At 40.1% G+C, this 14913-nt stretch overlaps 1 protein-coding gene across 3 annotated transcripts; it reads right to left on the bottom strand.

Annotated features, from left to right (window-relative positions):
• Positions 1 to 6035: 6035 nt before the first annotated feature.
• On the bottom strand, positions 6036 to 13362 carry LOC148401128 (COUP transcription factor 2-like). 3 transcript variants are annotated; one of them, XM_088370163.1, is made up of 4 exons: positions 12626 to 13362; positions 10420 to 10595; positions 10068 to 10326; positions 6036 to 7905 (listed from the first exon to the last, which is right to left on the bottom strand). In XM_088370163.1, the coding sequence occupies exons 1-4, from the start codon at positions 13053 to 13055 to the stop codon at positions 7631 to 7633; spliced, it is 1140 nt and encodes a 379-aa protein (XP_088226289.1). In that variant the 5' UTR covers positions 13056 to 13362; the 3' UTR covers positions 6036 to 7630. The 3 variants fall into 3 exon arrangements, with proteins under 3 accessions (XP_088226289.1, XP_088226288.1, XP_088226290.1); XM_088370162.1 differs by having other exon boundaries at positions 10068 to 10595; XM_088370164.1 differs by lacking the exon at positions 12626 to 13362 and adding an exon at positions 10864 to 12615 and having other exon boundaries at positions 10068 to 10595.
• Between the last annotated feature and the right edge of the window lie 1551 nt (positions 13363 to 14913).

Genomic DNA, 14913 nt, shown 5'->3' with positions numbered 1-14913 from the left:
GATGAAGCTATCAGCCGCTCCGTGATTTCAATGGGACATAGAATTTACACCATTCGCGGCTCTCAAAGCGGCCTTGACATATGCATAAGTGTTCCTGTTCCTTTGTAACCTTGAATTTGATGAAGAAACAGTTGGGATTTGAAGAGAAAAAAAACTACAAAAAAAAAAATAGTTGAACGCACAGATGTAGTAGCTTCAGTGCATTTCACTCCTGCTTATATAAGCGATTACACTTGCTCTTACGTAATATGCCCAAATACAGACAGACATCTCGCTTGGCACGCGAGCAAACCACGGATACACACAAATACGCACATGCACACGCGTGCACATGTGCACACACGTTTCAATCTTCCATTGTAGTTTTGTCTTTGGTAGGCACTGTTTATTTATTTTTTTATTTTTATTTATTTTATTAGTATTTTTTTTTTTATTTTATTTATTTTTTTATTTTTATTTTTTTATTTTTTTTTTAATTTATTTTTTTTATTTTTTTTATTTTTTTAGTTTTTTTTTTAAATTTTATTTATTTGGTCATAAGTGGTCATCCCTGCACAGAAAGGTGACTCCAACCGTAAATTCAATCAAAAGTAATTTACATTCATTCAATATAAGTTTTAAAAGTTATAGACACATTTAAAAATGTAACTATAAATTAAGTTTGATTTTTAAAATCAATGAAATGTATTAATCAAACATGATTTATATTGTAACTGTTTATTTATGGCAATTTAAATCGAGATTGAATTACATTTAAAAACTACATTCAATGTAAAAAAAAACAATTACAGTTTAAAACGACACTTTGCAAAGAGAAGATGAAACTAAATAATACTTGAAAAGAAATAAAGCATGAATAATCCTGCCTTCAATGCAAAATAGAGGGATTTGATGAATGGATAGAAATAGTACTCCACCCCCTCCACAAAAAAAAAAATGAAGGTGCTGCTCTCTCTCCCCGGCGCCTGCCCGGTGTGTACAATTTTTCATTCCGAGCAGTTAACCACCAGGAATTCCACACGTCCGATCTCCACGGGGTTACGGAGAAGCTCAACAGGTCAACAAATCAAAGTTCACAGCACACAAACAATATGGCAATGGCCTCAGTGTCATTGTTGTCCAAAAAGAAACATGCAAACTTAAACGCAGCAACAAAATGAATAAATGAACAAAATAAACAGCACCATTTCAATAAAATTGAACAATGTTGCTGATATAGAAGAAGAAAACGCATGCGTCTCGTATCTCCATTTAAAATACAATAACCATTTTATATATTTGAAATTTTATTAAATTCAAAACACAAAGAAAACATTTTGAGTTGTAACCCTAACCTTAATTATATTAAAAGATTAAAAGATCGAGTCCTTGCATTATTTTGTGTATGCGTGGATTTTTTTTTAAACAGATAAGATTGACGCTCTTCTCCCCAATCTTCTTATTTTTCATTCATTCATTCATTCATTCATTCATTCATTCATTCATTCATTCATCAAAGCGCTTATCCACAATAACGTTAAGAGAGAAAAAAAAACGAAAAATCTGGTTTATCAAGCGTCTATAAAAATTGTTAACGTTGTTTTCAAAACAGATAAAACAATTGTGTTAATTTCTTTGATAATTGTGCATAAAAAGATTTCATCTGATTGGTTGACAGGAAGTAGACGTGCGCGAGCCGCTTCCTTCCTTTTGAAAAAGCAGCGACACTCTTGGGAGTCGCTGAACATGTGGGGGTCCACTTACTGTGAGTTAGTGTTGGCTCGTGAGTGAACGATTCGTTCAAAAGAACGAATATTTTCAGTGAACGAGAGTGAACAAATCACTTCCTAAAGTGATTCGGTTTTTTTTTCAGTTCATATGGCTTCAACCAGTAGGTGTCGGTAATGCACATTGAAGCTGGTGCCACCTCGCCGTAAAACAAAACGAAGAAGAAGGAGTCCACGAGTGAGTGATTTGCATTTCCAGTTCATCGCGAGAACGGATCATTGAGGCAACGAATCGTGACTTTCCCTTTCGCGAACGAGATAATGGGTGAACTGCCTTCCTGTGCATCAACTGATCAGTCAGTGAGCGTGTTGCGTCTCCTAGCGTGAACTATGTAAGCCAGAATGTCGATTTACGATTTGCCAAGGAAAGATAGATGCACTCAGTAAAACACCACTTCTTTTATGCGCGTTTTCTCCAAGCTAACGGCTAACTTGATTGCATGAAGGGATCCGCCGTTATGCAACAACGGGGAGATAGATGATGCTTCTCTTTGGGTCATCTTGATTTTATAACACTTATAGTAGTTTTAAAATAACGTGTATGCATATATACGCCTAAATATTGTTATCCAATGTATCTACTGCAATTTCACATTAGATTGCTGGTTTGAAATGTACTTTTAACATGATTATTATTATTATTTGAATAAACATTCAAACCTGTTAAAACTTGTCTGGTGTTTTATTCCTTGTTTTTATTTTTTGGACATGAAAACAAAATAGTATAATAGTTTTAAAATCATGTGTATGCATATATACGCCTAAATATTGTTATCTAATATATCTACTGCAATTTCACATTAGATTGCTGGTTTGAAATGTACTTTTAACATGATGATGATGATTATTGTTTTAATAAACATTAAAACCTGTTAAAACTTGTGTGTTTTATTCTTTGTTTTTATTTTTTTGGGAATGAAAAAAAAAATCTTACATTTGGTTCACTGCTTTATATGACAATATGTATACGTTGTGTAACTTGTTGGTATCCCCCAAAATAAAGAGCAAGTAGTCAAATACACATTCGTGACACGTACAAAAAATGCATAAAGTTATTAGGTACACCTGAAAATGGTGGTGTACCGAATGGAGGGTCCGTGTGACATCACAGATCAACCAGCCAATCAGGAAAACATGTTGGAATGCGGCCCCGAGGACGAGAGCTTGACACCTGTGACCTTGGACCATGATATATCCCTAATAAAGTGGCCTGTTATTAGGTACTCTTGAAAATGGCGGTGTACCTAATGGAGTGTCCGTGTGATTCCCTCGTTAAGTGCAGGTGCGTGAAAACTTTTAGCTCCTTTTGAACGTGAAAGAAGCTAAAAGTTTTCACGCACCTGCGCTTAACGAGGGTCACTTGGAAAACATGTTGGAACGCGGCCCCGAGGACTAGAGCTTTACACCTGTGACCCTTGACCATGATATTTCCCTAATAAAGTGGCCTGTTATTAGGTACACTTGAAAATGGCGGTGTACCTAATGGAGTGTCCGTTTGATTACCTCGTTAAGTGCAGGTGCGTGAAAACTTTTAGCTCCTTTTGACCGTGAAAGAAGCTAAAAGTTTTCACGCACCTGCGCTTAACGAGGGTCACTTGGAAAACATGTTGGAACGCGGCCCCGAGGACTAGAGCTTTACACCTGTGACCCTTGACCATGATATTTCCCTAATAAAGTGGCCTGTTATTAGGTACACTTGAAAATGGCGGTGTACCTAATGGAGTGTCCGTGTGATTACCTCGTTAAGTGCAGGTGCGTGAAAACTTTTAGCTCCTTTTGAACGTGAAAGTGACCCAAAACTTTTCACGCACCTGCACTTAACGAGGGAATCAAACGGACACTCCATTAGGTACACCGCCATTTTCAAGTGTATCTAATAACAGGCCACTTTATTAGGGAAATATCATGGTCAAAGGTCACAGGTGTCAAGTTCTAGTCCTCAGGGCCGCATTCCAACATGTTTTCCAAATGACCCTCGTTAAGCGCACCTGCGTGAAAACTTTTAGCTTCTTTCACGGTCAAAAGGAGCTAAAAGTTTTCACGCACCTGCACTTAACGAGGTAATCACACGGACACTCCATTAGGTACACCGCCATTTTCAAGTGTATCTAATAACAAGCCACTTTATTAGGGAAATATCATGGTCAAGGGTCACAGGTGTAAAGCTCTAGTCCTTGGGGCCGCGTTCCAACATGTTTTCCAAGTGACCCTCGTTAAGCGCAGGTGCGTGAAAACTTTTAGCTTCTTTCACGTTCAAAAGGAGCTAAAAGTTTTCACGCACCTGCACTTAACGAGGTAATCACACGGACACTCCATTAGGTACACCGCCATTTTCAAGCGTACCTAATAACAGGCCACTTTATTAGGGATATATCATGGTCCAAGGTCACAGGTGTCAAGCTCTCGTCCTCGGGGCCGCATTCCAACATGTTTTCCTGATTGGCTGGTTGATCTGTGATGTCACACGGACCCTGCATTCGGTACACCGCCATTTTCAGGTGTACCTAATAACTTTATGCATTTTTTGTACGTGTCACGAATGTGTATTTGACTACTTGCTCTTTATTTTGGGGGATACCAACACGTGACACAACGTATACATATTGTCATATAAAGCAGTGAACCAAATGTAAGATTTTTTTTTCATTCCCCAAAAACTAAAAACAAGGAATAAAACACCACACAAGTTTTAACAGGTTTTAATGTTTATTAAAATAATAATCATCATCATCATCATGTTAAAAGTACATTTCAAACCAGCAATCTAATGTGAAATTGCAGTAGATATATTAGATAACAATATTTAGGCGTATATATGCATATACATTATTTTAAAACTATTATACTATTTTGTTTTCATGTCCAAAAAATAAAAACAAGGAATAAAACACCAGACAAGTTTTAACAGGTTTGAATGTTTATTCAAATAATAATAATAATCATGTTAAAAGTACATTTCAAACCAGCAATCTAATGTGAAATTGCAGTAGATATATTGAATAACAATATTTAGGCGTATATATGCATACACGTTATTTTAAAACTACTATAAGTGTTATAAAATCAAGATGACCCAAAGAGAAGCATCATCTATCTCCCCGTTGTTGCATAACGGCGGATCCCTTCATGCAATCAAGTTAGCCGTTAGCTTGGAGAAAACGCGCATAAAAGAAGTGGTGTTTTACTGAGTGCTTCTATCTTTCCTTGGCAAATCGTAAATCGACATTCTGGCTTACATAGTTCACTCCAGGCCACGCAACACGTTCAGTGACTGATTCGTTGATGCACAGGAAGGCAGTTCACCCATTATCTCGTTCGCGAACGGGAAAGTCAAGATTCGTTGCCTCAGTGATCCGTTCTCGCGATGAACTGGAAATGCAAATCACTCACTCGTGGACTTCTTCTTCTTCGTTTTGTTTTACGGCAAGGTGGCACCAGCTTCAATGTGCATTACCGACACCTACTGGTTGAAGCCATATGAACTGAAAAAAAACCCCGAATCACTTTAGGAAGGGGGACTTTAAGAGTCCGTGACGTAATTTCCCGTTCACGAACGAGACGAGTCAGTGACGCAACTTCCCGTTCACGACCGGGTGAGAGACTGTTGCCAACGGATCAGCGTGTAGGTGTTGTATTATAGAAAGAAATGTGTGAATTACCCGAGCCAGTTATTATTATTATGTATAATATTTTTTTAGTTGTATTGGTTGATGTATATGTTGTTTCCACGGGATGTGTTTACTTGATTGTTTTTTGTCTGGTGTATTGCTTAGTTCTGTCTGTTATTGAAGATAAAAAAATTAAAAAAATAAGAACAAATGTGTGTGTGTGTGGCGGGGGGGATTCGTTGAACGATATGTTTGAACGAATCTTTTGAATGAACTGATTCTAAAGATCCAGTTCACTTAAAAGTACTGGAATGCACATCACTACCTAGAGTTTGATTGCCGCATAAAACGGTGTAAATGTGTGTGTTACAAAAAAAAAAAAAAAAAAAAAAAAAAAAAAAAAAGCAGCGGTGCTCCCCCGCCGTACATGTTTTCCCCTTTGGCCCCGGACCCCCCAGTGGAACCACAGCGTCAAGCTTCTCAGGCTAAAGTGGAGTGACAGAAGCCCCTAGGGGGGCCCTCATTACGGCCCCAAAGCGAAGAAGCTGTTTAATCCACACGCGCATGCACGCAGACAGACACACACACACGTGAAAAGTTACTCATACTTGCGCACACTCCATTACGTGTATGTAGTGTGAAAATGACATGTTTACATGTGTTAAAATCAAATACACTTTATTATCATTATTTCTTGTACAAATTCTGAGTTATAATTTAACACATGTAGCAATTATGTTAAACAAATATGCTTTCACAGAACATGAGTGTTTGTCCAAAAAGAACACGCACGCGCGCTCACACACATGCGCGCACACTCAGCAATGAGCAATGTCATTACTTACTTGGAAACGAAAAATCTCGAGGACAATTTACACATTTTACGAGCCGTGATAATAACACAATATATTACTACAATATTTTCATTATAAATAAAATAATGATTTTTTTTCAAGTCCCTAATATTGTTGGTGTGAGTTTTGACGAATTTCTTGAGGACTTTTAAGTCTATGAAATTGTTCTTTGAATGATGTATGATTTCATTCAGTCACCAATTGGAAAAAAAGATTTTTTTTTCTAATCTTTTTGCACGTTTCTATTGATTTTTTTTGCAGTTTGAGGATTGTCAAAATGACAATAAAAAATTTGGATATTTGCATGTTGTGGAGTAACCAAATCAAACGAATACATTTGGCTGATAATTTAAAAAATAAAAAAAAGTTATTGCTGTTCAGAAAATCCATCATTGCTGTCTAATGAAAAATATCTCAGAATTGAGTTTTAAATTTTCCCCCATCAGTTTTGTGTTTCAACCAAACAACAACAGTGTAAAAAAAAAAAAAAACACACACAATTATAAATAAATAAAAATATAAAAGTAACAAAATGTGTAGAGGTTTGCTTTTTACTGGCTGTTACAAAAAGTAATGACATTACTGATATACTCAATTGCATTCTTGCTATATAAATTGAGCTAATTGCTAGGTTGTGCGTGCTTTTCGTGTAAAATTTTACTTTTTTTTTTGTTTGTTTAGTCCTTAACAGAAAAAAGTGCCATCTCTGGAAATTAAAAAGAAATATATTGACAAACACACAACAACAAATATCATGAAAAAGTCCTGCTGCCTTCTTAAAACATTTTTTTTAAAATGACAACGATGATAAATATACACACACGGGGCAATACATCTTTTACAACACTGCAAAAAATGTCCAGTAATCTCAAATAGGAAAAGTTCGTTCGGAGCCACAGACAGGACAGGGGTGTGTGGGGTAGTTTTTACCACAATATAGATAAAATGTGCACACAAAGTGCTAATCTGTGGCCATGAAATAGGCATAATGTGCTCACAAAATACATGAATGAAATTCATCTCATTCCTAGACAGTTGTCAACTCAAATGGAGCGCACTTTTAAAAAAAAGATAAGATAAGAAAACCCTGTGTTCCATTATTTTACGCCTAGGACTAAAGTTGTTCATGGGAATAATATAAAACAAATAATATTGTATGCGCACACAATACTTACAACGTTGCGAACGGGTGAGTGTTTCAGCAAATAGCTGAAAACAAAACAAAAAAATAATTAAAAAAAATTGTAAAAACAAAACACAGATTAGTGGCCGCAAATCAGTTTTTGATGCGCACGTTATATCTATTTTGTGTCTCTCCAATGTCATGTCTCGGGCTGTGCAAGTCCATTCTGGAAGAGACGATATTACCTCAGCTGAGTCACCCTCCCCCCACAGAGGGGCGCTACTGGACGGGCACGTAAGGCCAGTTGAAGCTGCCGCCCGACAGCAGCATGTCGCGGATGAGCGTTTCTATGGGCGTCTTGCCCACCAGCCGCACGAAGAAAAGCTGCTCGATGACGGCCGACGACACGGAGCGCAGAGACGGAAGTCGCAGCAGCAGGCGGCCGAAGCGGCTGGGCTGGTTCGGGTACTGGCTGCGCACGTACTCCTCCAGCGCGCACTGAGACTTCTCCTGAAGACCTTCCACATGCGCCGAGTCCGACAGGCCGCATGCGTCTGGTCAGGCATGGAACCGATAAAAGAACAAGAAAAAGAATAGAAAGAGATGTGTCAATATTGTGTGGAAGCAGGCTCATGTCAGCTTCCATCCATCCATCCATCCATCCATCCATCCATCCATCCATCCATCCATCCATCCATCCATCCATCCATCCATCCATCCATCCATCCATCCATATTCCATCTACCACTTGTCACCACGGGGGTCGCGGCTCATGTCAACTTTTCAGGGAAATTGGATTTAAATTCTTATTCAGGTGATAACTATTTTGTGTAAATGTGCCTTGAGTGTAACACAAAAAGAGTTCAAACCTGCAAGATTTATTAGGGCTTATTGTCCAGCTACACTGAGATGAACCACCCAGTGAGTTCTGAAGCTATAATCTGTAAATTAATTTAAAAAATAGCATGTATACTACACAAGCTTCTTGCACTTGCTTCCATTTTATCATTTGACAGATTTTCATTCAAAGAATACAACATGGCAATATTTCATCTTGGTGAGTGGATTTAAATGTTAACTCAAAGATGGCATCTGCTCACAACTCATCAAACTTTTCCAAATGATATTAGGGCATCAGACTAAATAACAGGAAATCACTTAATGGGGTCTGCGATTCTACTAGATCAACGGCGCATGAACGTACGAGACGACAACAACAAATCTGCAAGCCGCCACCGAGATAAACATCCGGCCTGACCTCGTTTGACCCGCTCGCTCGGCACGCCACCGCCAAGATGGCCGCCGTCAAATGTAGGACACCGCGCTGCGACATGGTAGGAGCAGAAGCGGAGAGCATTCCCGTACGCTGACATGTGTCCCAATTTGATGACACGTGTCCACACGGACTCATGTGGACCCACACGCAAGCGCACAAGAACCGACTGTAGCAAAACAAGAACTATGCCATAAAACATCCAAATCTACTTTATACCTTAGCGTAATGTCATAAAACAATATTTACAATCAACCACAAAACAGCACCATAAATGCACTTTAAGTGTACCATAAAACAAGACTTAATATTTGCTAGAAAACAACACAGTAAATATACGATGCTTAAAATGGCACCAAATATTAAACAGGCCACAAAATTACAACAAGCACAAAAAGTTCTTTTACTGTCCCATAAAACTACACATAAATATATATGTACTAGAAATGAGCAATACAATACATCTACTTTAACTACACTTTAAAATAACAATAAATATATTTAAATAATGCGCCATAACAACAGTAAATACAAAATATTTCCGTCAATTTTTGCACTCCAATAGCGAGAGCAGATGTTTTCTTCCTAAAAACTGCATTTAATATTATTGTACACCACTGTAACATTAATCAGAGTTCAAAAATCAACACTGCCCTTAAATATAAGAAATAAAATATTTCATGTCTCTTTAGGGAGCCTAGTACCACATACTCCATGCCCCGAAGCATCTTTGGACTCCATAAAACAACACAAAATTATATCAAGTATGCCACAAAACAAAACTACATCACATATCATAGCAAATAAAGGATATAGGTTTGAGTCTCCTTGCACACGACATGACTGATGCACTTAATTCCATGTCTTCCATGACACATGAAATGCGGCCTGTCCCTTTAAGGGCGGTCAGGTTCAACTGGGTCAAGTAGGGTGACTGCCTTGACGGAAGCTCTTACATAAGATGCCACTACGTTTTGTATTTAAAACCACATACATCATTTATCGCATGGATTTGATAGATTCTGGACACTTGTTATTCATTGATTAGTTCCATTTTTATATACAAATATATGCTATAAATGTATACATTATATATATACATATATTTTAAGTATATACAATATAGGAGTGAATGATGATGATCATTATCACTTTTCACTCTTATATTGCATATACAGAATTATAATCAATCTACACAATGATAATCATCTTAAGGTCACACTGTCTTCGTGACGTCACATGGAGCGAAGGTGCACGGGCCGGTGACTTGCTATCATGCTATGTTGGCATGTCATAGTATATCGTTTTTCTTTCAAATACATCACTATTACAATAAAAACAAATATTTGCAGTTAGGTTGGTTTAAACTACTTCACCTATGGAAGTGCATTTGCAACGCCAGGAAATAAAATACCACGTTAATAATCATAAATGGTCCCGTACCTGTAGTGAATAGCACGACGGCCTTAAGGCAGGCGTACTCGGCCGAGTCCACGTGCAGAGTCTTGAGCTTCTCCACTTGCTCCTGGAAAACCCGGATGTGGTCCATGAAAGCCACCACGCGCTCGGCGGACATGGGGGCTGCGTGCAGGCCGGCGGCGGCCAGTAGCGGCGCTACGTGCACTGGCATGGCGCACTGCGCCGCGTTGAGTACGAAAAGTTCGCTCCAGGTGAGCCGCAGCAGAGCCACCTGGTCGGACACCTGCAGGTCGGGGAAGAAGGGGATGTTCCGGGCCCACTCCACGGCGCTGAACAGCATGCGCGCCGCCAACTCGCAGATATTCTCGATGCCCACCGAGCCACCGGCCGGCAGGCACTGCGAGCCGAAGCGCGACGTGGCGTACGGCTCGGCCCGTAGCAGCAGCGAGATGTAGCCCGACAGGTACGAGTGGCACTGCAGGGGCTCCCCCGTGCTCAGGGAGAACTGGCCGTGGAACGACTGCGCCGGGGGGAGCCGGCCTCGCTGCACCGCTGGAAAATGAATCCAATCAATGAATATAAACAGACAGAAATAAAAGACAGAAATGGCTATTGGAATTTACCAGCATTGAAATGAAACAACTGTAGTGTAACGCAAAAAAGATATACTACACTAAATATGCCAGAAGCAATACAAATGTTGCCATAAAACAACTCTAAATGTTACATAACACTACTAATGAACTAGTTCATCATGCCATAAAAATTAATGTGCCGTGCATTTAATATCACGGACTGCACTTGAAAGATGCCAACAAACCAGACTTGAAACAAGACGGGAGAGGATTAAAGTGCCTTCTGGATTGCGTGCGAGTCTCTCCGCCATCACGCCAGAGGGGGTTTGGAGAGGTGCTAAATTTAGGACTGGCTGTCTTCTTGGCGTCCCGGTTGGTTTCAACCCCCCCCCCCCCATTCACGCACAAGCGCAGGGACCGACTGACAGACCCATGCCCCGCCTCCTCAATTCCAAACCGAAACTTTTGCTGCATCCAAACTCAATCATGTGGTTTCATCTGGATTCGATACAGATATATATTTATGCATGAGTCAAACTCCGATCATGTACATTGTTGATATTCGGATGATCATTCGGTGTAGTTGCCACACACGCACACTCGCGTCATTTTGGGGGATCTTTTCAACTCCAACTCATTTTCACTGCTATGATTGATGAATATTTGTTTACATTGATATGATTCGGATCAATACGTTGGTGATATTTGGGTGGTAACGCAAGATACAATTTAGACGCGTGCGCGCACCCGCGCATTTGACTGCATTTGCTTTCATTTTTAACGTCATTAGTGTTTTCTTTCCTTGCTATTTTTGTAATTAAAAATACAGAATTTGAATTTAAAGCTTTGTCCATAATATATCTTAAATTAAAACTTTCTGTCAACCTCATGATTCTTTTCTTCCCAAAATGTCTAACCAAATTGTGGCCTATTATGGTAATGAATTATTAAATTGGCTACATATGTTATTTACTTTTAAAATGTTTTAAAAGCATATGTCTGTAAAATATGTATATATAAATATTTAATGATAATGTAGTGGATCTTCTGTCAGCATTGATTGGCTGAGATGAATCACATGGTTTTTCATTTTATGGCGTCCATTTTGAGTGAAAATAACCTTATCAAAATATGGCTCCTCTTACATTGTTTATACATATATATATTTTAAAAAACAAATATAACCACTTTTCTATTTTAATAGCAGTTCATCATTTTGATTGGGAATAAACATCATTATTAAAGTCAACGCATTTTAGCCTTGTAATGATCACGATTTGCCCAAAAGATTATTCAGGACCAGAAATACTATTGTTTGGATTAAATATAAATCTGGACGAAGGCAATTCAGTTTCTAGATTTTTTTTAAATCAACTTTTTAAATGTAACCCATAAATAAATGTAGTTAATTTGTTTTTTACGTGTTTAAAGAAATACTGATTTGTCAGGTTCTTTTTTCCTAAATAATGTAGTAAGTTAACACATTTTATTTCAAATAATGCATGAAGTTGAATGTTACAGGATGAAACGATAAAGGGAAGGAGAATTTCTCCTTGAAGGATTGTAATAATAAATAAAAATAAAAGTATCACATAGCGATTTCATTAAAAAAATAGATACCACACATACTAGTAACTTTTTCCTTTGCCATCAAGCTGCAAACTGAGATTTTCCTTCTGAAAAATGTTTAACTGCAGTATGTTGACATACAGCCAATTGCCGTTATAATTTTAACATGTTTTACAAACAGTGTGGAATTGTTTGAATCAAGCAACGGTGAAGGAAAAGGTACATCTGCAAAATGCCTTCATTATTTGGGAATGTTTTCATCAAAAATGGAATGATGACAAATTGCGGAATTGTCAAAGGAAATGTAGAATAAAGCCAAATTAGACGAATACTTCATATGAATGTGCTCAACATTTTTAAGTTGGAACGCTTCGAAGCACTTGAAAATGCTCAGAAATCCACGTAATAATATCAATAAAGAATGCTGCAGGCGCGTACCTTCCCTCCGCATGCCCACTTTGAGGCACTTCTTGAGACGGCAGTACTGGCACTGGTTGCGGTGGTGCTGGTCGACGGGGCAGGTTCGGCTGGCCCGGCAGGTGTAGCTCAGGTTGCGGCGCACGCTGCGCTTGAAGAAGCTTTTGCAGCCCTCGCAAGTGAACTGGCCGTAGTGCTTCCCGCTGGACTTGTCGCCGCACACGATGCACTCGATGTGCGCGCTCGCCTGCTTGTCCGACGACGACGAGGACGACGAAGAAGAACTATTGTTAGTGTTAGTGGCGGCGGTGGGTGGTGCTGCTGCAACGGGGGGCATCTCCAGGGAAGCCGACGGTGGGTTCATGTGCACCGGCAGAGCCAAGGGAGCAACATGCGATATCTGGGAAGAGAGCGTCCCCTCCTCGGGGTTCCTCCACGCCACCATCGCCATGTCCGTCAAACTTGCCCCCTCCTGCACTCTTTCTCGCTTTTCCTTGTCACCTCCACTTAGGATGAAAGTGACAAAAAAAATCAAAGCCGCTCATTCGCGTGCCATCCGCAGCGAAAGAAGAGCGTGCGTGGAGATCACCCAATAAGCTTATTCTATCTGTAAAAAAAAGAAGAAAAGAACAATCCACTTCCAGGTCCTCCCGCTTATTACCCGGCTCTCCAGACAGGCCTTTGCCCCCAATCGGTTCCCGAGTAGCACGCAAAAGAAGAGAGAAAGCATGCGTGGAGGTCTGATGGGTCTGATGGTGTTTTCTTTTGGCTCCAGGATTGACTCGGACAAGGCGGGGGGTGTGACATCATCAGCTGTGACGTACTTACGGGAGGCGTGGTTAAAGCGAGAGGGGGAGACGAGTGTGCGCGTGCAAGTGCGTGTGTGAGACTGTTAGTGAGTGTGTGACTTCATGTTCGTGCGCCTTTGCGTGTGAATAGGTGCGTGGGTTCGCTGATCACATGACTTGCATCTGCAGCTCTGTACTATAGCAGTGACATGACGCCCCCTGGTGTTACCAAGGAGTAGTACATCACACAGCGAATGCTAGAAAAGAACAAAAAATATTATATTATATATATTACATCAAGGAAATAATGCATTTAATCTGTTCCAGGGTCAAAATGTCGCAAAGTGTAAAACAAAATTTGTAGAAAACACTTTACTCACCCATTTGGACCACTGGACTGTCGCTGTGTGCAGCAGTTGATTGTTTTGTTGTGCATTGTGTGCGCTTGCCTATATGGAGAAGATGCAGTCATCCAAATGTTGTCCTCACAAGCCGATGTGCGTTGATGCCAAGTCGTGTGTAAATGCTGTTTGACTCATTGCTACAAACATCCTCAGGCATCGCATCCAGACATGTTGTCACACACTGACACAGGGCCAGATAGGAAAAAGGACAGAAGGGGCATCCAAAGGGGACAGTCTATAAGATACAAAAGGGAAGGGGAGGGGGGGGGGCAATATAGGAACGCAGATGTCGTGTGGGTGGTGGGAAGGTGCTGGGGTCACACAAAAAGGACACAAGGGAAAAACGAAGGCCCGTGGGGCCCACAGTTGGGACAAAAGTGGGAAACATGGAGTACACTTGACTTGAGGCAAATAAAAAAACTTACAAGGGATGCTATGGGGGAACACAAAGGGGGAAGTATGGTCACACAAGAAGGACATGTGGACACAAGCGGGAGGTACAAGGGGGGGGGGGGCATAAAGGACAAAAGGAAGCACATGGGAGCTATATTTTGATGCTTAATGTACATCACCATAGACCTGAACTTGCATTCTAAAATATGTGAAAGTATTTCAGAAGGAAAGCATTTCATTTGTGCGTCCAGATGACTTGTTGATTTCGATGCGCTGGTATGAAAATATATTGAATGAACAAGCACTGAGGATTTTTGAACATCTGCCCTGAAAGTTTTGGATGGGTTACCGGCGGTGACGCGATCAGACATGTGGCACTAAGGCCACTGGGCACGAGTGACACGGGTGATTTTCAAGGTCGCTAAGCAGCGGTGAGCGTGATTCGCAAAGACTGACATGAGCGTGTTCACCACCGACGGGCAGGCCAGGTGCAACCAACCCCACTTGACTTGCCGAGATACTCACGTGAACAAAGTGATGTTTCAATTGTGAGTATTGCGTGCATACTTTACTTTACATAGAGACAGAGACGCAACTAAGCAGTAGTATTAGTCGTTCTTTGCAGATGATAAAGAACACTTGTTTTGTGAGTGTTGTTGTATCATCTGTCTGCCCATGTGAATGGATGAATGTCTTTATGTGAATTGACAGATTGGCCAATTAG

Source organism: Syngnathus floridae, chromosome 3, assembly GCF_059516105.1.
Source record: "Syngnathus floridae isolate MCC-2025c chromosome 3, RoL_Sflo_1.0, whole genome shotgun sequence".
Lineage (NCBI taxonomy): Eukaryota > Metazoa > Chordata > Actinopteri > Syngnathiformes > Syngnathidae > Syngnathus > Syngnathus floridae.
This window is presented reverse-complemented; position numbering and strand designations above follow the sequence as displayed.